General features: G+C 37.2%; 1 protein-coding gene across 1 annotated transcript in view; it reads left to right on the top strand.

The window, feature by feature from the left end:
• Positions 1 to 24,097, top strand: part of LOC135694373 (uncharacterized) — a 45,984-nt gene that overhangs the window by 5,193 nt on the left and 16,694 nt on the right. The window contains exons 2-13 of the mRNA XM_065213077.2: positions 458 to 757; positions 1,826 to 1,989; positions 2,226 to 2,329; positions 3,437 to 3,554; positions 4,169 to 4,282; positions 5,557 to 5,678; positions 6,067 to 6,133; positions 7,820 to 7,844; positions 8,832 to 8,963; positions 10,230 to 10,393; positions 12,323 to 12,435; positions 13,391 to 13,508. Coding sequence (XP_065069149.2) covers positions 458 to 757; positions 1,826 to 1,989; positions 2,226 to 2,329; positions 3,437 to 3,554; positions 4,169 to 4,282; positions 5,557 to 5,678; positions 6,067 to 6,133; positions 7,820 to 7,844; positions 8,832 to 8,963; positions 10,230 to 10,393; positions 12,323 to 12,435; positions 13,391 to 13,508 — 1,541 coding nt within the window. The remainder of the gene's footprint in view (positions 1 to 457; positions 758 to 1,825; positions 1,990 to 2,225; positions 2,330 to 3,436; positions 3,555 to 4,168; positions 4,283 to 5,556; positions 5,679 to 6,066; positions 6,134 to 7,819; positions 7,845 to 8,831; positions 8,964 to 10,229; positions 10,394 to 12,322; positions 12,436 to 13,390; positions 13,509 to 24,097) is intronic.

The following is a 24,097-nucleotide window of genomic DNA, read 5'->3' as shown; positions in this document are numbered from 1 at the left end:
TTTGCTAAAAAATTTAGGTCTTGAGTTGCTATATGTACATAAATGAAACTAAAAGCAGTCAATTTAATGGTCTCCTGGGAATAATTTACCAAGCCCTTTGCTGTACCTTCTCTACTTTGAGAAGCTTAAAACTGTGTAGTGAATGATTGAAAGACAAAAGATGAAGCTTTCATTAATCCAGGCTCGTTTTCAAATCCAAATTGATTATCATACCTTATTCAATGCAAAAGCTGTTCCTTAAATAAGTCAGAAACTGGCTACATCAGATCACTTCCTTAACCCCTTGATTTGACTTAACTGGATTCACCTACACATATCCATATTGCCAAGAAGTTCTTCAAACTCAATCCTGTGATCTTTTTTCATATGTTTTTAGATTCTATAATAATTTTCTTCAACTTAACCTCAATGCTATTTCTCAGTGGATTTGTGAACTTTGCATGTCATACTATTTCAGAGAAACAAGATCAAGTCTCTGAAACTAAAAGCAAAAATTCTACTCAAGAGAGCTCATCGGATGATAAAACTGGATTCAAACAGGACCTTTCAAACAAAGTTAAAGAGAGTTCGGAAAAAGATGAGGAAAGTCCGAGGGAAGAAAAGAGAGAGGATCAAAGCAAGGCAGCAACTTCAGCATCGAAAGAAGAAGCACTATCTAACACTGCAACAGTAGCAGTTTTAAAAACAAATCTTAATGCTGGAGCTAAAGAGTTTGTTCCAAGTTCAAAAGCAGTTAAAGACAAATTTTCAGACACAAGTATGGTTGATTTTTAAAACAAGTTATCTATGTTTTCTTTGACACTTCTTCTGGTTAAGACAGTTTTGAATCTGATTTTTACTAATAGCTACTCAGACCTGACACTCTATTACATCTCTCTGCATCATTGGCTTGAGATGTCCCACTCATCAGCAATACCATCTGAGGGAAGCAACCCTTGAAAATACACCCTGCTAGGAAATGTGTGTATACACTTGGTGGTAACTTTCATAAATAAAAACAGGGTAATTTGAAAGACAGGTATGGTGCTTACTTATTGATATGTTTAATCATTGGGTATTACTTGGAATACCAATCAACATTTGATTAAGTCCAAAATTAACTGATAGACAGTCTTTGCAAATGCCTGTTTACTTTGACATACTGTTTTTCCTTTAAAGAACACCATGGCGTTTATTACCAACTCAAAATTTTGGACATGGTGTTTAATAGAGGGCGGGGTTCATCAGAGGGTTGGGTTCAATACAAAATGAAAGGTTTTTCAAATGAAAAATGCGATGAAAAATAATAAAAACAGACTTTAAACAATGTTTTCTTTTCCCAAAGCATGTAGTAAAGATTGTGTGAACAATTTTTGAACAATTACAAAATATGTCTTCACGTTATTGAAATGTCAAGGAATGTCAATACCCCTGCCTCCGTCAGAGTCCTTGTCTGGATGACAACTTTCATAGCTTTCAAATAGTGGTGTGTTTTCTAATGAACGCTGCTTTCAATATGGATGGCTGAAGGTGCTGCGTTCAATAGAGGGCGACATTTATCAGAGGGTGGAGTTCATTAGAGGAAATACGATATTCTAAATATTTGCTTGTTGTTTTAGTTTGTCATTATTGACTTTCTGAATGCTGGGCTTGAATGGTTTAAAAACCTAATTTCAGATAAATGGATGTCTTGTGCTGTTGAAAATTTTTATTTAACATCATCAGTAGATTGAATTTCACACTACACAATTATCTCAGCTATTGATGATAACTTATATGCCTATAATTTCACAAAGTTATGCCTATAATTAAACTGAAAGAACATTTTGCTTTGTTCTTTTAACAGATCAAGAAGAGTTTTCTCTTGAAGTGTATGCTGTTGCCTTAAATGTCTTGTCACATAGACCTGATAAATTTGATGATGTCAGTAAAGATCTGTTGGTCAAGATTTCAACATCTTTGAAGCAGCCAACAACAATGAACAAAGTTGTTGATGTTCTTCTTGAAAAGGTATAACATTTATAATATATAAGTGAAATTTTTGTATCAAATTTATTACTCCGTGAAATATGATTTATTGCTTTTTAATTTTTGCTAGAATAAAGGCATTGCCTTTAGATCAAATAGCTTGCCACCAAAGTCAATGTAGCAGTATTTGTCCAATGTCATGTTTTATTTTATGATGATTTCTATCGTTGTTTGCTGTTTTGTCTTTTTTCTAATGTCTTTGACTTGTTGTTATTCAGGCCATCAGTGACAACAACTTTCTGTATTCTGCTGTGCGAATGATATCAGTATTTTTGGAAAGCCTTCATGCTGTTGTTAGCTTTAGAGAGTGCTTTTATCCAAGGTAACTTTAAAAATTTATGACTTTTTTATCATCCTTCAGTCAGTAAAAAAATTATAACAAGACAGCAAATAGTGCATAATTGTGATCAATCCTCTATCATTGCTCGACTTTGCACAAAGAAGGCTTTAGAAAGAGGAGGTTGACAGACGCTCCTTTTTTTTAGGATAACCCTATTTTTCAATTAATGTTGTTCAGCAAAAAATTTTCAAATGGGAATGTGTTTGTCAGAGATTTCAAGCGTATCAATGGATTTTAAGGAAATTATTGAAAATTCAATATATTTTGAATTTATGTAATGTTCACCCCTGCTGCAAGTTTATGAATTCTACACTACTTTACGCCTTCTCTTATTATACACCCTGAAAAAGCAAAAGCTGTAATTTGCTTTTCACGTCGGCAGGGTGGCGGTAGCCGATTGGTTAAAAACAAGAAGCCAATTAAAGGAGCCAATTTCCCTTTTGAATCACTTGTCAACCGCACTTTGATATGATTTTCTGCATGAAATTGATGATCATCCTAGATGTCTATTTTCATGTATATTGTTATATTGAAGATAAATAAGTATGAAGCGTATCTTTGGAACTTTGAACCGTTTATAAATGGCATATTATTAAGAACAGTGCTGCATAACTAAATAATACATTTTTATACTTCACAAATCTAACTAAATAATATGTAACAAGTCTTGCGAAGAGCATACTGTAGGTCAGGGACAGAAAACCCCAGGGACAGGCAACCTCAGGCACATTTGCAAATTCCACCCCAGTTGCAGGTTTTTATTGGCCCTTTGACATCAATGGTGTTTGCCGTGAAAGTTAGTCTAAAATTAAATTGATAAAATGTTTTACAAGAACGACTTTGATTCCTTCTCATACAAAATAGTCAGTCATTGCTTTCACTTACATTAAAAAACACAAAAAGCTGTCCTTGAAACTGAAGTTCACAAATAAAAAAGTTTGTACCAACATAAAATGTAGACATATATATAGCCGGATTCTGAAATGCCCTGTTTTTCATAACAGGCCTTTAGTAACTTTGATTAATGTTTTTGTCACATTTATTTGGTGCAAATGTGGCATGAAGCAACAAGAATACTTGTTTTAATAGGCTTAAACAACTGCAAGAGGAATTTCCAATTCTTCTGAATGACCGTGAAAATGCACAAAGTCAGTCTAAAGCGCTTGGCATTGCCCTTTTGTTTGCAGATCTTCTTTGCCGTGTCGAGGTAATAATATTTTTTCTGTGCTGTATAATGCTGCGTCAGATTTTTTTTAAATAATGAAACTGCTTTTGTAAGCAATTCTACCTTTTTTGTAAATTTTTCCAGTGTACGAGTTATATTTGTTGCAATTCTCATCTTCATGCAAGATTTAAGATGAAGCACAGCCACCATTAATCAGCTTTGGGCCGTAGGTCAAATGTAAGTTTACAGCCAAAGGTTAGAAGTCAGCTTCGTGTCATAGGCTAGAAGTCAGCTTACGGCAATAGGTCCAATGGATAGTAGTCAGCTGCTGGTTATAGTTAAGATGGCAACCTTCGGTCAAAGGGCAGAACTCAACCTCTGGTCTCTTTTCATTCTCTTGTAGCCACTTCTTTCAAATTTTTAGTTGTTTCCAATCCACTCTTTTTGGCCTTTTCCTCTTTCTTTTTTATTCACTTTATCCTCTCGGAATCCTCTCCCCATTCTTTTGGAGTTTGTTGCCTCATATTTTCCCTCCTCATTGTATGAGCTCCATTTTCTTTCTTCTGTTCTTGCTTTCTTTCTTAGTCGCTAAATATCAGATACTTTTTACAGAGTATGTAAAATTATGCAAATTAATTGAGATCCAAATTTTTCAGGTTAAAGAAAACGAACTGAATTCACAATTCGTGGATGCTGTATTCCAAATTGTCGAACAATTGAAAGAAAAGCCGACAGAAAAGATGGTCACAACTCTGATAAAAGTGCTGAAGGTATTGGACCAATATGCACCTACATAATAATTATGCAATCGGTCAATTATACGGTATTATTGTGCGATTATTGTGAACAATTTTTTTGCGGTACAGAATTTGAAAATGGCTTTGAAAAAAGCAAACATTTTACGACATACTAAAAGCTTTTTCGTCTGACACTCCTCAGAGCATAAAACGTCAGAATAGGTTCCGAAAAAACACGATGGAAAATATATACCAAGTTGTGGATCGAAATAGGCCAATCAGAAAAACGCAAACACAAGACCGGTATAGTTGACCAATCAGTGCCGTGAGCCTAAAGAAAAATTACCAATGGAGTCCAAGAGAGAAAACGAACTCCTTCTGTCTACACAATGGCGGCTTTTTTGGTTTTTATATAGATCGACTCCAAAACTGTGCGATTATTGTTCTGTCTATGATATTTTTCAGATCACACTATTTTATAAGTATCCTTAATTTATAGTTCCAGCTGGCGTTGTAAATTTTTCAAAACATTGAGGTGGGGTTGTTTCAATTGCTTCCAAAATTATTCGAATGTTAGAAAGTTAAAAAAATAAAAGAAGTTGGAAATTCATAATATTTTAAAATAATTACAGCAGGTATAATATTTTAACAATACTAGCAAAATACATTGGCTTAATATGTTTTAGATTAGTGTCAAATAAGTTGTAATGCTACTTCTGACATTTGCATGGTATTCGAGATGGCCTTTTTATTTGATTGACTTAATTGGAATTCTTGTCAGTACAGCTAAAATGAATAAGTTATAATATCTTATTAACATTAACAAAATATATTGGCTTAAAATGTTTGTGTTGGTGTCAAATCAGTTGTAATGATACCTTTGACATTTAATCAAATTGGAGAGCCTGGTATTTGATTTCTGTACATGCTCTTGCATTTTTAAAGTGATGTTTGCCTTTTGGAATTCGTTTGCATGCCTTATTTTGAATTCTTATCCTTTCGAATCTAAAAAGACGCATGAAATTAAATGGCTTCTTGCTACCTTTCATTGAAAAGTTTGCTTTTAAAAAATGCAACAGGAGCACTATGCCAGTTTCAATGATAATTTACTGATTTAGTGGTGAACGCAATTCACTAAGTTAGTACAACCATTATCTATTCGATCAACTAGATAAATCAATTTTGCAACATTTTGTTTACATTCTATAAGTACTGTATTTTGAAACTTGTTAGTGACCATATATATCCTTCCTCTTCTATTAACATTTAATTTTGATTTTCATCTTACGTTTAACAATTCTCAACAGCTCGCTGGTCCAACTTTGGATGAGTATAAAACGAAAGGCAACGGCATACCTAAGGTTGATGACATGTTCAGCAGTTTCTCTGACCCCAACGATATCAAAAGCTGGCTTGCTCATCTAGATAAGTAAGCTTTTCAAAGAAATATTTTTACCGAACGTCTTGTTTTTCATGTTCTATTCATTTTTGCTTCAGTTTTCATTTTGTTTAGGCATTGAATTTTTAATTAGACGTTTGCAATTTATCGGCTGGGATTGAGCCCAAAGGTTTTTATGTATCACGGCCACCATTGTCAATATTGGCCAGTGAGCAAAGCGGTATCAATATCGGCGTTGAAGTGAATTTAACTACGTCACCGATGGATAATCAGCTGATTTTTCATTCTATGATGACAAAAGGTCTTCTATATGATTAACAGTTTCTCCTCTTGACGTCATGATGCATAGAAAGTAACAAAAAGTCAGGAGATGATGTATGTCGGTTACCAATAAACATTTTGCCTTACCATTTTGCAGCGGTGAAAAGCTTTGCAATATAATTTTCAACATATACAAGCTGCATACACGGAACTGGGATCGAGAGGTGAGCACACATCAATTTGAGCTCGAATGAACTTAACTTTTCATAGAGTTGTTACCAGGTCTCCCCGGCTCAATCTACCTTTATTTAGATTTCTTCCATAAAATCATCTTATTTTAGAGCTTGTTATCATAATAACCTCATAGAGCTTATTAGAAAAAATCAACCAGTTTTAGAATCTATCACATCAAATAGATTTTTGGCAGATAATCTGCGTTTCCAAGTTCAAATATATTTGGTAATTTATTTCTGAAGATGAGCGAGATCTCTCTTAATCACGTTTAATCAAAATATTACTTGCAAATCTTCCAATTTATATTCTTGAGCAAACAGTGCATAAAGAAACCGAATTTTAGCTTAGTCAATGATCAACACGGTTTAGATATGTCTGATATTCAGATTCCCGTATGCAGGTGCAATTACTAAACGATTCATTTAATGATTTGACATGGCAAAGAACATATTTTGAGTAGACTTTGATTAAGTGAGATAAGCTATTTTTTCATTTTCATAGATCAGGAATTTTGAATGATTTGAAAACCATATTAGAACGCATTTTCAGCCTCCTGAAGACATCACTGCTTTCACCCTGACGAAAAGTTGACTTTGGCACTAAACTTTAAAGAAACGATCGACTCTTCATCTACAACAGATATAACAATAATTTGCATGATACAACTTTATTTTTTTAATGGAAAAGCTATGTGTCTGTCAAAAGAATGTTTTTTATAAGGCAGCTGCAGTATATGAAAAGCAAGTTTAAGTAATCATGTAAGCAAAGAGGTAGCTTCTCTAAGGCTCATGCGTACCTCTTTTCACACTTTACTACCTCCCACATGCATTGCCACTGATAGCCTAATTGCTGGCCCTAGGTCGGCTTTAGGTCCTCATTCATTCTAGCTGTACTGATGAGCCCTGATATGGGGCGAAACCGGTCTACAGCCGACTGTTTGAGGTGTCAGTGGCTTTCTTTACTTCACAAAGGTAGCTTTTAACTGCTTATTAGACAATGGATAAATGTGACAAAGTTAGGCTGGATTATCTATTTGGTTAGGTTCATTCTAGCTGGTAGTATTTCTCATCTGTCTCTCTTTAAGCCTAAAGTTTAAATGTGAGAGCTTTCAGAAGCATTTAATAGCAAGGTTGTTCTCGTGTGACGTTATAAATCTGATGTGTACAGGCCTGGGGTTATTCACATCACCTTTCGGGATTATGTTTAGATGTAGATGTAGCAGTTTATTTCAGAAAAATTCTCTCGAAGGGCCAAATAAAAGTCTTATTACCGTGAATTTTTTCATATTTAAGATTTTATATAAGAATAATATCTAATAAATCATTGTTTTAAAATAAACAAGAATTATCGATGTCAGATGTTTGATTTTTTTTTATTTGTGATATAAAAAATGATGTGTGGCCATCCATAGGCATCACAATTGTCTTATGAATTCTATAGAAATAAAAAATCTCAAAATGTCTTGTTGTTCAAATCTTTCTTTTTGTTTCTGTTCAAACGATACTAATTAGTACAGAATGTTCTACTCAACCTTCGCCTTAGCCAGTTAGTAAAATAACTAGCAAGTTTACTAACTTTGCCTGAGTATTGGGACCTGGGTTATATGCTTCACTCGAAACCTGTTTTGCTGCCTTTTAGATGCATTATTTGAATCTTATAAACTTTTTATTTTTTAGCCTGTGACAGTGAATAACTCGAGCGGTATGCACTCTCTTTATTGCTATGTTTATCTTCTTGAAACTTCTCTTTAAATAAAAATTGTTGTCAAAATTCGTTGAGAATTTATGTTTCAAGCGAAATTCATTTTGTAAAGCTCATTTTGCTCATGCCTTCATCTTTCCTCTTTCTTCAATTAATCCCGTTTTTAATTTGGACCTTGTGATCAGAAGAAACAAACCTTCCAAGTCTGTCAAATTAGTTGAATCTCTTTCGAATTTAGACATGGCCAGTGAAAGACATGAGGCTTACTCAACGATCTTTGTTGTTTTGGCTTGGTTCATAAATTTTAAAGCCAAGACCAAATTATAGCAATTTTATACCAAAAAAGCATGTTTTGCAGTATCTATGCTTTAACCATTTTCAAACAGTGTCGATTTTCATTTCGCATGAATGAATGTTAATAATGATTTCCAATCTAAGTGATGACGTCACCACTTTGTTTTTCCGTGATAGTACCGAGCTTTTTGTTTGGTTATTCTGCGTAGGACAGTTCATTTTGTCAAACCTTCCATCACGGCATGGCAGAGCTAAACCAAACGCCTAGCATCTCTCGTCTGGATGACTCGGTGCGACCTTTCTTCACAGACAATATCTAATACACGTTATTAGGCAACACAAGGAGCCAACCAAACGCAACCTTCTATTCTCACTGTTTTTTTCCATTTACATTGGATGTGAATATAAGTCTCTGCTAAACCTTAGTAATTATCTGATGCTCATACGGGATGTCAGGCAAATAGTACCTAAGTATGCAATTATTCTGCTTTTTCGCGATAATGGCTTATTTGGATACAATAATAGTTGAATAGCTACATTTTATGAAATTTGCCTTCTTGTTTTCTAATAAAATTACGCGCAAGAGGCAAACTTTCAGCTCAGCCTGTGGGTTTTGTCTGTCGCCAAATTTAAAAAAAAATATTTTGGACAGCTGATTGATAAATTTTTTTATGTTTTTTTTAACTGAATCAGGCCAAGATGAAAATCAGAAGACACTGGCAGAATCTGTTGTAAATCAAAACCAGGTCTCAAATTCACCTTTGAAAGCTGCAGCAGCCGAATTTGTCCCAAGTGCAGGTTCAAAGCTTCCAACAAATGAGGATGGTAAATATGAACACAGCTTCATTCTGTGTTTTCTTTCCAAAAATAAAAATCAGTGTTATGAGAACTCTTTTGTTTTTAATTTTGGTGTGTTTTTATCGAGAGATCTATAACCTTTTCTATAATTTCTATGAGAGGTTGGGGAATGCTAGTTTCTTTCCTTGCTGTTTTAGCATCCTTAATTTTTTCCCATCTCCTCTCTTGCTCTTCTTCCTCTTCTTCCTCTTCTTCCTCTTCTTCCTCTTCTTCCTCTTCTTCCTCTTCTTCCTCCTCTTCCTCCTCTTCCTCCACTTTTTCCTCCTCTCCTTCCTATTTATCCTCTTCTTCCTCATCTTCTTCCACCTCTCCTTCCCCCTCTTCTTCCTCTTCTTCCACCTCTTCTTCCCCTCTTCTTCCTCTTCTTCCACCTCTCCTTCCTGCTCTTCTTCCTCTCCTTTCGTCTCTCCTTTCGCCTCTCCTTTCGCCTCTCCTTCCTCCTCTTCTTCCTCTTCTTCCATCCTCCTTTCTCCTCTTCTCCCTCTTCTTCCACCTCTCCTTCCCCCTCTTCTTCCTCTTCTTCCACCTCTCCTTCCTGCTCTTTTTCCTCTCCTTTCGCCTCTCCTTTCTCCTCTTCTTCCTCTTCTTCCACCTCTTCTTCCCCTCTTCTTCCTCTTCTTCCACCTCTCCTTCCTGCTCTTCTTCCTCTTCTTCCACCTCTCCTTCCCCCTCTTCTTCCTCTTCTTCCACCTCTCCTTCCTGCTCTTTTTCCTCTCCTTTCGCCTCTCCTTTCTCCTCTTCTTCCTCTTCTTCCACCTCTCTTTCCTCCTCTTCTTCCTCTTCTTCCACCTCTCCTTCCTGCTCTTCTTCCTCTCCTTTCGCCTCTCCTTTCTCCTCTTCTTCCTCTTCTTCCACCTCTCTTTCCCCCTCTTCTTCCTTTTCTTCCACCTCTCCTTTCTCCTCTTCTTCCTCTTCTTCCACCTCTCCTTTCTCCTCTTCTTCCTCTTGTTCCTTACCTCCCTTCCCTTCTTCCTCTTCTTCCTTCCTTTCTTCCTCTCTTCTCCCTTTTTCTTTCTTCCTCTCTTCTCCCTTTTATTCTCTCTTCTTTTCCCTCTAATTCTCACTTTGCTTTCCCGTCTTTTATCACCTCTTCTTCTTTCTATTTTCCCTCCTTTCCATTTCTCTCATTTCTTCTTCCCCTTCCTCATCTTCTCACTCTTCTACTCCCTCATCTGCTTCCGCTTCTGCTTTCTCTCTGACACAACTCTGACATCATACTATTCCACTTTTTAGATCAAGATGAATTTCTCCTTGGAGTTTTTTATGAGACTATTGACGTCTTGACATATCGACCTGATAAATTCAACAGAGTCATTGAAAATTTATTAGAATCTGTTTCAATGTTTCTCACCCAAAAGACGACCATGGAACAAATTCTAGAAATTCTCATACAGCAGGTATGAATTTATCAAGCAAAATGTAATTTGAATTATTCGTTGAACTTCGTTTGACTTTCTTGGACATTATTAAGCATTTGCTGTCAAATTTTGTTGAATAAATTTTTATTATCTTTTTCAAAAAGCTTTTAGTTTTATAAATGATCTTGTCAATCTGGGTTCAGTTCATGAGCTGAATTCTGAATATCGATTGTAACTGATCTACTATAGAGACAGGAAACTTCCGTATTATGACATATGTCAAGGAAAAAATCCAGGAGATTTCTTCCCAGAAGCCTGGCAATGTGTGCTTGTTTCCGCCTTTTTGAAAAATTGGGACAAGCATAGGGTTAGAATTGAAAATGGGAAAAACTCGAAAATCAAGGGGAAGCTGAAAAGTATAATAAATTAGGTTGCAAATCTTGCTGACGCCATAGAAAACTTAGTTAGAAATGTATAAATTACGCAGAAACATTTTTATCTGTAAAAATGTAGCCCATGCCTGAGGAAACAAATTTGTCAAATGAGAGGCAAGTCGCTATAAAACATTGCAAGGAAGTGGTCTTTAATTTTTAAAAAAATGTTGACCAAGTTAGATGCAGCTACACAACAGCTGCGGTAAATCAAAAAAGATTTCTGGAGAGTGTTACAGTTGTAAAAAAACCGAGAAATTGGCGACCAAAATAAATTTGATGTTAGAGGGGAAAGAATTTGTCTGTTTTATTTCACTGCGTACAGAACCAAGGGGCAGTAAAAGGCATAAAACTCAACACTGCGCAAGGTTTTGCAGCTCAAAATCCGTCCACAGAAAATATAATTAGTGTTTTGCACAAATACAAAAGAATAGGTTACCTGAGTAAATGGAAACCATTTTTACAAATATTTATTTCCATACAAAAGAAATTAAAGATTTGGCATAGCCAGAATCAAGTCAAATCTCTAACATCGCTAAACAAGTTTGACTTCAAATGAAAAATGTTACAAACCGTGATCCAAATGGTCGTCCGAAAGCCAGAGAATCATTTATTCTAAGACTTTTCTAGGCCTAATACGAAATTCTACAAGAATACGTTGCCCAAATTCATGGATCCATTTCAAGGAGGCTTTTTGCGGTTTCAAAAGTTTGCGGCAGCTAGTCAAAATATTGATATTTGAAACTGTTAAAAGATGTTTGCTACTGTTATTTTTTAAATAAATGCTCTATATAGATTGAAGTTTTGATTGGTAGTTGTTTTGCTTTCGACCAATTGCCATTGGCCCTCTAAAAACAAAATTAATTTGCATAACAATAGCTTTCGATCATTCATGCGCCATTTCTCCTCCTTCGAGGTGGTGCAATACTTTTGATACCCTAGTGTATAACAGATAATGGCAGGCAAGCGGCACTGATTGGGCAACCTCAACAGTCATGTGCTCGCGTTTCTGATAGGCCTATTTCGATCCACAACTGGGTATATATATTTCCTAGCGTAGAGTTTTCGATCTATGTTCTGATACTTTATACTCTGAAGAGTGTCAGACGAAAAGCTTTAGTTTACTCAAATGTTTGCTATTTTCAAATTAATTTTTAATTTTTATGCCACTGAATAAATTGAGAACATAAAATGCTCGGCACGTTTGATCATGGCTTTTCACTCTTAAACAAGTCATCCTACTAAGAACGAATATTTGTCTTGTGGAAGACGGCATTTTCTTTGATTTTAAAAGTAGTTCGAAACGGTAATTATGGTTTTCAGAATTTCATGACCATACCCCTAGTTTTTTTCCTCCTTCAACTATTTTGATAACTTCTCGGTTGCCATGCCAGAAGAAGCTTTTCTAAACTTTATTGTTTTAATTTGTTGGTGTTTTCGTGTTTGATCAACAAGGCAACATTTGCCCAAAAGCTTAATCAACTGTAAGTTGAAAGCATGAAGCCAACTGATAAGTTTTCATTTCTTTTTATCCTAGGCGACTTGCAATCACAGTTTTATTGTCATGGCTGTGCGAATCATAGTTGTGTTTCTTGAAAAGCTGCAAATTGGCACAGCAGAGGCAAGCTTCAAGAACTGCTTTTATTCGAGGTAAAAATAATATACCTATCCCAGTTTTTTTTGGGGAGGGGGGGGGGCAAAAAGTTGCAAACTTCGTGACGATCAGCCAAAATTCTGCAATCTGCAATTTAATAAGAAGCTTCAGGCCGCAGCTATAATTGTTGCAATTTTATTTAAAGACCTAAGTTTTTGCATTTGTAATACCCGTGTTATGTATATCTTTAGGCATAAGATTGCGAGCTGTATCTCCAGAACATCTTTTACTAGACTTCAACCTGAGAGCCTCCTTACTGAACATCAGAATGGTGTTTTGAAGCCGGAGCTGCACCATAGAAACCCCAGATAACCTTGAAATAGCTATTAACCGTCGCTTGACCTTGTTCTTATAGAAAGGGAACAATAAGCAGTCTCAAACTAGCATATTTAGTTGAGTGTTTATGCCCCTTAGTTAGTATATTAGGAAAGGCCCTGTGCTTCTTTCATTTACTTCCTATTGTTCTTCATCCTTCGTTTGATTTAAATTTCTTTGTTTTAAATACTATGGGCAGGAGCGGTGGCGTTTTTTTTCTGGCATCTAAATAGAAAAAAGCCATTATGCATTCTCCTTTGCCAGTCTGGCACCCTGATTAAAAGTCCAATTTGCAAGATAATTTTGATTTTGATGGAAAGATAATTTTTCTTCGTTTAATCGTTTATATAAATAAAAGTCCCATTACAAGATTGGTGATTTTAAAGGAACTGAGTCATGGTAAATAGGCCTTCTCTTTCTGCGTTATCGCTGTAATTTCATGTGATATCGGCATCTGCCGTTAACAACTTGATATTGAAGGAAGTTTTTTTGTTAATCAGTAAGAAGCAACTTCATGTGATCGCATTGCAGCAGGAACATCATGACTCAGCGTATTTGGGTATACCCTCTTCTCTTATCATGACTCAATGCTTTTAATCGAGATTTATGTGCACGTGCACCTTTCGATTGTTTTAGGATACAGGCTCTTTCGACCGAATTCTACACACTACTAAAGGATCGTGATAACCCCGCAAGCCAGACAAAGGCATTTGGTATTGCGCTGTTGTTTGCCGATATGCTCTGTCAAGTAAAGGTGACTACGTCTTCTGTGACTTTGATGTTACAATTCAGAAATTGCTGCATGAAAAATCAATATCAGACAACATAAGAATGTTATTTGCCTTAACTATGGATGCTAGAACAGTCTGAGTGAACACTGAACTTTGCGTGTTATCAAAAAAATAACATACATCGAAAATAACTTACAAAGCATACAAGTAACAAACTGAATTTTAAGATTTTACTGTCCTTGTCTCCTCGTTTCCCGTATTAACCAGCATCATTGTCAATCAGCGTCATTGTCAATCAGCATCATTGTCAATCAGCTTCGTTGTCAATCAGCATCATTGTCAATCAGCATCATTGTCAATCAGCGTCATTGTCAATCAGCATCGTTGTCAATCAGCGTCATTGTCAATCAGCATCATTGTCAATCAGCATCATTGTCAATCAGCATCATTGTCAATCAGCATCGTTGTCAATCAGCATCATTGTCAATCAGCTTCGTTGTCAATCAGCTTCGTTGTCAATCAGCATCATTGTCAATCAGCATCGTTGTCAATCAGCATCATTGTCAATCAGCATCATTGTCAATCAGCATCGTTGTCAATCAGCATCATTGTCAATCAGCATCAATGTCAATCAGCATCATTGTCAATCAGCATCATTGTCAATCAGCATCATTGTCAATCAGCATTATTGTCAATCAGCGTCATTGTCAATCAGCGTCATTGTCAATCAGCATCATTGCCAATCAGCATCATTGTCAATCAGCATCATTGTCAATCAGCTTCGTTGTCAATCAGCATCATTGTCAATCAGCATTGTTGTCAATCAGCATAATTTTCAATCAGCATCGTTGTCAACCAGCGTCATTGTCAATCAGCATCGTTGTCAATCAGCGTCATTGTCAATCAGCATCATTGTCAATCAGCATCATTGTCAATCAGCATCATTGTCAATCAGCATCGTTGTCAATCAGCATCATTGTCAATCAGCTTCGTTGTCAATCAGCTTCGTTGTCAATCAGCATCATTGTCAATCAGCATCGTTGTCAATCAGCATCATTGTCAATCAGCATCATTGTCAATCAGCATCGTTGTCAATCAGCATCATTGTCAATCAGCATCATTGTCAATCAGCATCATTGTCAATCAGCATCATTGTCAATCAGCATCATTGTCAATCAGCATTATTGTCAATCAGCGTCATTGTCAATCAGCGTCATTGTCAATCAGCATCATTGCCAATCAGCATCATTGTCAATCAGCATCATTGTCAATCAGCTTCGTTGTCAATCAGCATCATTGTCAATCAGCATTGTTGTCAATCAGCATCATTGTCAATCAGCATAATTGTCAATCAGCATAATTGTCAATCAGCATCATAGTCAATCAGCATCATTGTCAATCAGCATCATTGTCAATCAACATCATTGTCAATCAGCATCATTGTCAATCAGCATCGTTGTCAATCAGCGTCATTGTCAATCAGCATCGTTGTCAATCAGCGACATTGTCAATCAGCTTCGTTGTCAATCAGCATCATTGTCAATCAGCATCATTGTCAATCAGCTTTGTTGTCAATCAGCATCATTGTCAATCAGCATTGTTGTCAATCAGCATCATTGTCAATCAGCATAATTGTCAATCAGCATAATTGTCAATCAGCATCATAGTCAATCAGCATCATTGTCAATCAGCATCATTGTCAATCAACATCATTGTCAATCAGCATCATTGTCAATCAGCATCGTTGTCAATCAGCGTCATTGTCAATCAGCATCGTTGTCAATCAGCGTCATTGTCAATCAGCTTCGTTGTCAATCAGCATCATTGTCAATCAGCATCATTGTCATTCAGCATCATTGTCAATCAGCATCGTTGTCAATCAACATCATTGTCATTCAGCACCATTGTCAATCAGCATCGTTGTCAATCAGCATCGTTGTCAATCAGCATCATTGTCAATCAGCATCATTTTCAATCAGCATCGTTGTCAATCAGCATCATTGTCAATCAGCATCATTGTCATTCAGCACCATTGTCAATCAGCATCGTTGTCAATCAGCATCATTGTCAATCAGCATCATTGTCAATCAGCATCGTTGTCATTCAGCATCGTTGTCAATCAGCATCGTTGTCAATCAGCATCGTTGTCAATCAGCATCATTGTCAATCAGCATCGTTGTCAATCATCATCGTTGTCAATCAGCATCATTGTCAATCAGCATCATTGTCAATCAGCATCATTGTCAATCAGCATCATTGTCAATCAACATCGTTGTCAATCAGCATCGTTGTCAATCAGCATCTTTGTCAATCAGCATCATTGTCAATCAGCATCATTGTCAATCAGCATCATTGTCAATCAGCATCGTTGTCAATCAGCATCATTGTCATTCAGCATCATTGTCAATCAGCATCGTTGTCAATCAGCATCATTGTCATTCAGCACCATTGTCAATCAGCATCGTTGTCAATCAGCATCGTTGTCAATCAGCATCATTGTCAATCAGCATCGTTGTCAATCAGCATCGTTGTCAATCAGCGTCATTGTCAATCAGCATCATTGTCAATCAGCATCATTGTCAATCAGCATCATTGTCAATCAGCATCATTGTCAATCAGCATCGTTGTCAATCAGCATCATTGTCAATCAGCTTCGTTGTCAATCAGCTTCGTTGTCAATCAGCATCATTGTCAATCAGCATCGTTGTCAATCAGCATCATTGTCAATCAGCATCATTGTCAATCAGCATCGTTGTCAATCAGCATCATTGTCAATCAGCATCGTTGTCAATCAGCATCATTGTCAATCAGCATCATTGTCAATCAGCATCATTGTCAATCAGCATTATTATCAATCAGCGTCATTGTCAATCAGCGTCATTGTCAATCAGCATCATTGCCAATCAGCATCATTGTCAATCAGCATCGTTCTCAATCAGCGTCATTGTCAATCAGCATCGTTGTCAATCAGCGTCATTGTCAATCAGCTTCGTTGTCAATCAGCATCATTGTCAATCAGCATCATTGTCAATCAGCATCATTGTCAATCAGCTTTGTTGTCAATCAGCATCATTGTCAATCAGCATTGTTGTCAATCAGCATCATTGTCAATCAGCATCGTTGTCAATCAGCATCATTGTCAATCAGCTTCGTTGTCAATCAGCTTCGTTGTCAATCAGCATCATTGTCAATCAGCATCGTTGTCAATCAGCATCATTGTCAATCAGCATCATTGTCAATCAGCATCGTTGTCAATCAGCATCATTGTCAATCAGCATCGTTGTCAATCAGCATCATTGTCAATCAGAATCATTGTCAATCAGCATCATTGTCAATCAGCATTATTGTCAATCAGCGTCATTGTCAATCAGCGTCATTGTCAATCAGCATCATTGCCAATCAGCATCATTGTCAATCAGCATCATTGTCAATCAGCTTCGTTGTCAATCAACATCATTGTCAATCAGCATTGTTGTCAATCAGCATCATTGTCAATCAGCATAATTTTCAATCAGAATAATTGTCAATCAGCATCATAGTCAATCAGCATCATTGTCAATCAGCATCATTGTCAATCAACATCATTGTCAATCAGCATCATTGTCAATCAGCATCGTTGTCAATCAGCGTCATTGTCAATCAGCATCGTTGTCAATCAGCGTCATTGTCAATCAGCTTCGTTGTCAATCAGCATCATTGTCAATCAGCATCATTGTCAATCAGCTTTGTTGTCAATCAGCATCATTGTCAATCAGCATTGTTGTCAATCAGCATCATTGTCAATCAGCATAATTGTCAATCAGCATAATTGTCAATCAGCATCATAGTCAATCGGCATCATTGTCAATCAGCATCATTGTCAATCAGCATCGTTGTCAATCAACATCGTTGTCAATCAGCATCGTTGTCAATCAGCATCTTTGTCAATCAGCATCATTGTCAATAAGCATCATTGTCAATCAGCATCGTTGTCAATCAGCATCATTGTCATTCAGCATCATTGTCAATCAGCATCGTTGTCAATCAGCATCATTGTCATTCAGCACCATTGTCAATCAGCATCGTTGTCAATCAGCATCGTTGTCAATCAGCATCATTGTCAATCAGCATCATTGTCAATCAGCATCGTTGTCAATCAGCATCATTGTCAATCAGCATCATTGTCAATCAGCATCGTTGTCAATCAGCATCGTTGTCAATCAGCGTCATTGTCAATCAGCATCATTGTCAATCAGCATCATTGTCAATCAGCATCATTGTCAATCAGCATCGTTGTCAATCAGCATCATTGTCAATCAGCTTCGTTGTCAATCAGCTTCGTTGTCAATCAGCATCATTGTCAATCAGCATCATTGTCAATCAGCATCGTTGTCAATCAGCATCATTGTCAATCAGCATCATTGTCATTCAGCATCATTGTCAATCAGCATCATTGTCAATCAGCATAATTTTCAATCAGCATCGTTGTCAATCAGCATCATTGTCAATCAGCATCATTGTCAATCAGCATCATTGTCAATCAGCATCGTTGTCAATCAGCATCATTGTCAATCAGCATCATTGTCAATCAGCATCATTGTCAATCAGCATCGTTGTCAATCAGCATCATTGTCAATCAGCATCATTGTCATTGAGCATCATTGTCAATCAGCATCGTTGTCAATCAACATCATTGTCATTCAGCACCATTGTCAATCAGCATCGTTGTCAATCAGCATCGTTGTCAATCAGCATCATTGTCAATCAGCATCATTTTCAATCAGCATCGTTGTCAATCAGCATCATTGTCAATCAGCATCATTGTCATTCAGCACCATTGTCAATCAGCATCGTTGTCAATCAGCATCATTGTCAATCAGCATCATTGTCAATCAGCATCGTTGTCATTCAGCATCGTTGTCAATCAGCATTGTTGTCAATCAGCATCGTTGTCAATCAGCATCATTGTCAATCAGCATCGTTGTCAATCATCATCGTTGTCAATCAGCATCATTGTCAATCAGCATCATTGTCAATCAGCATCATTGTCAATCAGCATCGTTGTCAATCAACATCATTGTCAATCAGCATCGTTGTCAATCAGCATCTTTGTCAATCAGCATCATTCTCAATCAGCATCATTGTCAATCAGCATCATTGTCAATCAGCATCGTTGTCAATCAGCATCATTGTCATTCAGCATCATTGTCAATCAGCATCGTTGTCAATCAGCATCATTGTCATTCAGCATCATTGTCAATCAGCATCATTGTCAATCAGCATCATTGTCAATCAGCTTTGTTGTCAATCAGCATCATTGTCAATCAGCATTGTTGTCAATCAGCATCATTGTCAATCAGCATCGTTGTCAATCAGCATCATTGTCAATCAGCTTCGTTGTCAATCAGCTTCGTTGTCAATCAGCATCATTGTCAATCAGCATCGTTGTCAATCAGCATCATTGTCAATCAGCATCATTGTCAATCAGCATCGTTGTCAATCAGCATCATTGTCAATCAGCATCGTTGTCAATCAGCATCATTGTCAATCAGAATCATTGTCAATCAGCATCATTGTCAATCAGCATTATTGTCAATCAGCGTCATTGTCAATCAGCGTCATTGTCAATCAGCATCATTGCCAATCAGCATCATTGTCAATCAGCATCATTGTCAATCAGCTTCGTTGTCAATCAACATCATTGTCAATCAGCATCATTGTCAATCAGCATAATTTTCAATCAGAATAATTGTCAATCAGCATCATAGTCAATCAGCATCATTGTCAATCAGCATCATTGTCAATCAACATCATTGTCAATCAGCATCATTGTCAATCAGCATCGTTGTCAATCAGCGTCATTGTCAATCAGCATCGTTGTCAATCAGCGTCATTGTCAATCAGCTTCGTTGTCAATCAGCATCATTGTCAATCAGCATAATTGTCAATCAGCTTTGTTGTCAATCAGCATCATTGTCAATCAGCATTGTTGTCAATCAGCATCATTGTCAATCAGCATAATTGTCAATCAGCATAATTGTCAATCAGCATCATAGTCAATCGGCATCATTGTCAATCAGCATCATTGTCAATCAGCATCGTTGTCAATCAACATCGTTGTCAATCAGCATCGTTGTCAATCAGCATCTTTGTCAATCAGCATCATTGTCAATAAGCATCATTGTCAATCAGCATCGTTGTCAATCAGCATCATTGTCATTCAGCATCATTGTCAATCAGCATCGTTGTCAATCAGCATCATTGTCATTCAGCACCATTGTCAATCAGCATCGTTGTCAATCAGCATCGTTGTCAATCAGCATCATTGTCAATCAGCATCATTGTCAATCAGCATCGTTGTCAATCAGCATCGTTGTCAATCAGCGTCATTGTCAATCAGCATCATTGTCAATCAGCATCATTGTCAATCAGCATCATTGTCAATCAGCATCGTTGTCAATCAGCATCATTGTCAATCAGCTTCGTTGTCAATCAGCTTCGTTGTCAATCAGCATCATTGTCAATCAGCATCATTGTCAATCAGCATCGTTGTCAATCAGCATCATTGTCAATCAGCATCATTGTCATTCAGCATCATTGTCAATCAGCATCATTGTCAATCAGCATAATTTTCAATCAGCATCGTTGTCAATCAGCATCATTGTCAATCAGCATCATTGTCAATCAGCATCATTGTCAATCAGCATCGTTGTCAATCAGCATCATTGTCAATCAGCATCATTGTCAATCAGCATCATTGTCAATCAGCATCGTTGTCAATCAGCATCATTGTCAATCAGCATCATTGTCATTGAGCATCATTGTCAATCAGCATCGTTGTCAATCAACATCATTGTCATTCAGCACCATTGTCAATCAGCATCGTTGTCAATCAGCATCGTTGTCAATCAGCATCATTGTCAATCAGCATCATTTTCAATCAGCATCGTTGTCAATCAGCATCATTGTCAATCAGCATCATTGTCATTCAGCACCATTGTCAATCAGCATCGTTGTCAATCAGCATCATTGTCAATCAGCATCATTGTCAATCAGCATCGTTGTCATTCAGCATCGTTGTCAATCAGCATTGTTGTCAATCAGCATCGTTGTCAATCAGCATCATTGTCAATCAGCATCGTTGTCAATCATCATCGTTGTCAATCAGCATCATTGTCAATCAGCATCATTGTCAATCAGCATCATTGTCAATCAGCATCGTTGTCAATCAACATCATTGTCAATCAGCATCGTTGTCAATCAGCATCTTTGTCAATCAGCATCATTCTCAATCAGCATCATTGTCAATCAGCATCATTGTCAATCAGCATCGTTGTCAATCAGCATCATTGTCATTCAGCATCATTGTCAATCAGCATCGTTGTCAATCAGCATCATTGTCATTCAGCACCATTGTCAATCAGCATCGTTGTCAATCAGCATCGTTGTCAATCAGCATCATTGTCAATCAGCATCATTGTCAATCAGCATCGTTGTCAATCAGCATCGTTGTCAATCAGCGTCATTGTCAATCAGCATCATTGTCAATCAGCATCATTGTCAATCAGCATCATTGTCAATCAGCATCGTTGTCAATCAGCATCATTGTCAATCAGCTTCGTTGTCAATCAGCTTCGTTGTCAATCAGCATCATTGTCAATCAGCATCATTGTCAATCAGCATCGTTGTCAATAAACATCGTTGTCAATCAGCATCGTTGTCAATCAGCATCTTTGTCAATCAGCATCATTGTCAATCAGCATCATTGTCAATCAGCATCGTTGTCAATCAGCATCATTGTCATTCAGCATCATTGTCAATCAGCATCGTTGTCAATCAGCATCATTGTCATTCAGCACCATTGTCAATCAGCATCGTTGTCAATCAGCATCGTTGTCAATCAGCATCATTGTCAATCAGCATCATTGTCAATCAGCATCGTTGTCAATCAGCATCGTTGTCAATCAGCGTCATTGTCAATCAGCATCATTGTCAATCAGCATCATTGTCAATCAGCATCATTGTCAATCAGCATCGTTGTCAATCAGCATCGTTGTCAATCAGCATCATTGTCAATCAGCATCATTGTCAATCAGCATCGTTGTCATTCAGCATCGTTGTCAATCAGCATCATTGTCAATCAGCATCATTGTCAATCAGCATCGTTGTCAATCAGCATCATTGTCAATCAGCATCGTTGTCAATCAGCATCATTGTCAATCAGCATCATTGTCAATCAGCATCATTGTCAATCAGCATTATTGTCAATCAGCGTCATTGTCAATCAGCGTCATTGTCAATCAGCCTCATTGCCAATCAGCATCATTGTCAATCAGCATCATTGTCAATCAGCTTCGTTGTCAATCAGCATCATTGTCAATCAGCATTGTTGTCAATCAGCATAATTTTCAATCAGCATCGTTGTCAATCAGCATCATTGTCAATCAGCATCATTGTCATTCAGCATCATTGTCAATCAGCATCATTGTCAATCAGCATAATTTTCAATCAGCATCGTTGTCAATCAGCATCATTGTCAATCAGCATCATTGTCAATCAGCATCATTGTCAATCAGCATCGTTGTCAATCAGCATCATTGTCAATCAGCATCATTGTCAATCAGCATCATTGTCAATCAGCATCGTTGTCAATCAGCATCATTGTCAATCAGCATCATTGTCATTCAGCATCATTGTCAATCAGCATCGTTGTCAATCAACATCATTGTCATTCAGCACCATTGTCAATCAGCATCGTTGTCAATCAGCATCGTTGTCAATCAGCATCATTGTCAATCAGCATCATTTTCAATCAGCATCGTTGTCAATCAGCATCATTGTCAATCAGCATCATTGTCATTCAGCACCATTGTCAATCAGCATCGTTGTCAATCAGCATCATTGTCAATCAGCATCATTGTCAATCAGCATCGTTGTCATTCAGCATCGTTGTCAATCAGCATCGTTGTCAATCAGCATCGTTGTCAATCAGCATCATTGTCAATCAGCATCGTTGTCAATCATCATCGTTGTCAATCAGCATCATTGTCAATCAGCATCATTGTCAATCAGCATCATTGTCAATCAGCATCGTTGTCAATCAACATCGTTGTCAATCAGCATCGTTGTCAATCAGCATCTTTGTCAATCAGCATCATTGTCAATCAGCATCATTGTCAATCAGCATCATTGTCAATCAGCATCGTTGTCAATCAGCATCATTGTCATTCAGCATCATTGTCAATCAGCATCGTTGTCAATCAGCATCATTGTCATTCAGCACCATTGTCAATCAGCATCGTTGTCAATCAGCATCGTTGTCAATCAGCATCATTGTCAATCAGCATCATTGTCAATCAGCATCGTTGTCAATCAGCATTGTTGTCAATCAGCATCATTGTCAATCAGCATCATTGTCAATCAGCATCGTTGTCAATCAGCATCATTGTCAATCAGCATCATTGTCAATCAGCATCGTTGTCATTCAGCATCGTTGTCAATCAGCATCGTTGTCAATCAGCATCATTGTCAATCAGCATCATTGTCAATCAGCATCATCGTCAATCAGCATCATTGTCAATCAGCATCATTGTCAATCAGCATCATTGTCAATCAGCATCATTGTCAATCAGCATCGTTGTCAATAAACATCGTTGTCAATCAGCATCGTTGTCAATCAGCATCTTTGTCAATCAGCATCATTGTCAATCAGCATCATTGTCAATCAGCATCGTTGTCAATCAGCATCATTGTCATTCAGCATCATTGTCAATCAGCATCGTTGTCAATCAGCATCATTGTCATTCAGCACCATTGTCAATCAGCATCGTTGTCAATCAGCATCGTTGTCAATCAGCATCATTGTCAATCAGCATCATTGTCAATCAGCATCGTTGTCAATCAGCATCGTTGTCAATCAGCGTCATTGTCAATCAGCATCATTGTCAATCAGCATCATTGTCAATCAGCATCATTGTCAATCAGCATCGTTGTCAATCAGCATCATTGTCAATCAGCTTCGTTGTCAATCAGCTTCGTTGTCAATCAGCATCATTGTCAATCAGCATCGTTGTCAATCAGCATCATTGTCAATCAGCATCATTGTCAATCAGCATCGTTGTCAATCAGCATCATTGTCAATCAGCATCGTTGTCAATCAGCATCATTGTCAATCAGCATCATTGTCAATCAGCATCATTGTCAATCAGCATTATTGTCAATCAGCGTCATTGTCAATCAGCGTCATTGTCAATCAGCCTCATTGCCAATCAGCATCATTGTCAATCAGCATCATTGTCAATCAGCTTCGTTGTCAATCAGCATCATTGTCAATCAGCATTGTTGTCAATCAGCATAATTTTCAATTAGCATCGTTGTCAATCAGCGTCATTGTCAATCAGCATCGTTGTCAATCAGCGTCATTGTCAATCAGCATCATTGTCAATCAGCATCATTGTCAATCAGCATCATTGTCAATCAGCATCGTTGTCAATCAGCATCATTGTCAATCAGCTTCGTTGTCAATCAGCTTCGTTGTCAATCAGCATCATTGTCAATCAGCATCGTTGTCAATCAGCATCATTGTCAATCAGCATCATTGTCAATCAGCATCGTTGTCAATCAGCATCATTGT

This window comes from Rhopilema esculentum, chromosome 8 (genome assembly GCF_057945365.1).
Source record: "Rhopilema esculentum isolate cy_ngs chromosome 8, ASM5794536v1, whole genome shotgun sequence".
NCBI lineage: Eukaryota > Metazoa > Cnidaria > Scyphozoa > Rhizostomeae > Rhizostomatidae > Rhopilema > Rhopilema esculentum.
Note: the sequence above shows the minus strand (reverse complement) of the source record. Positions and strands in the feature narration are given on the sequence as shown.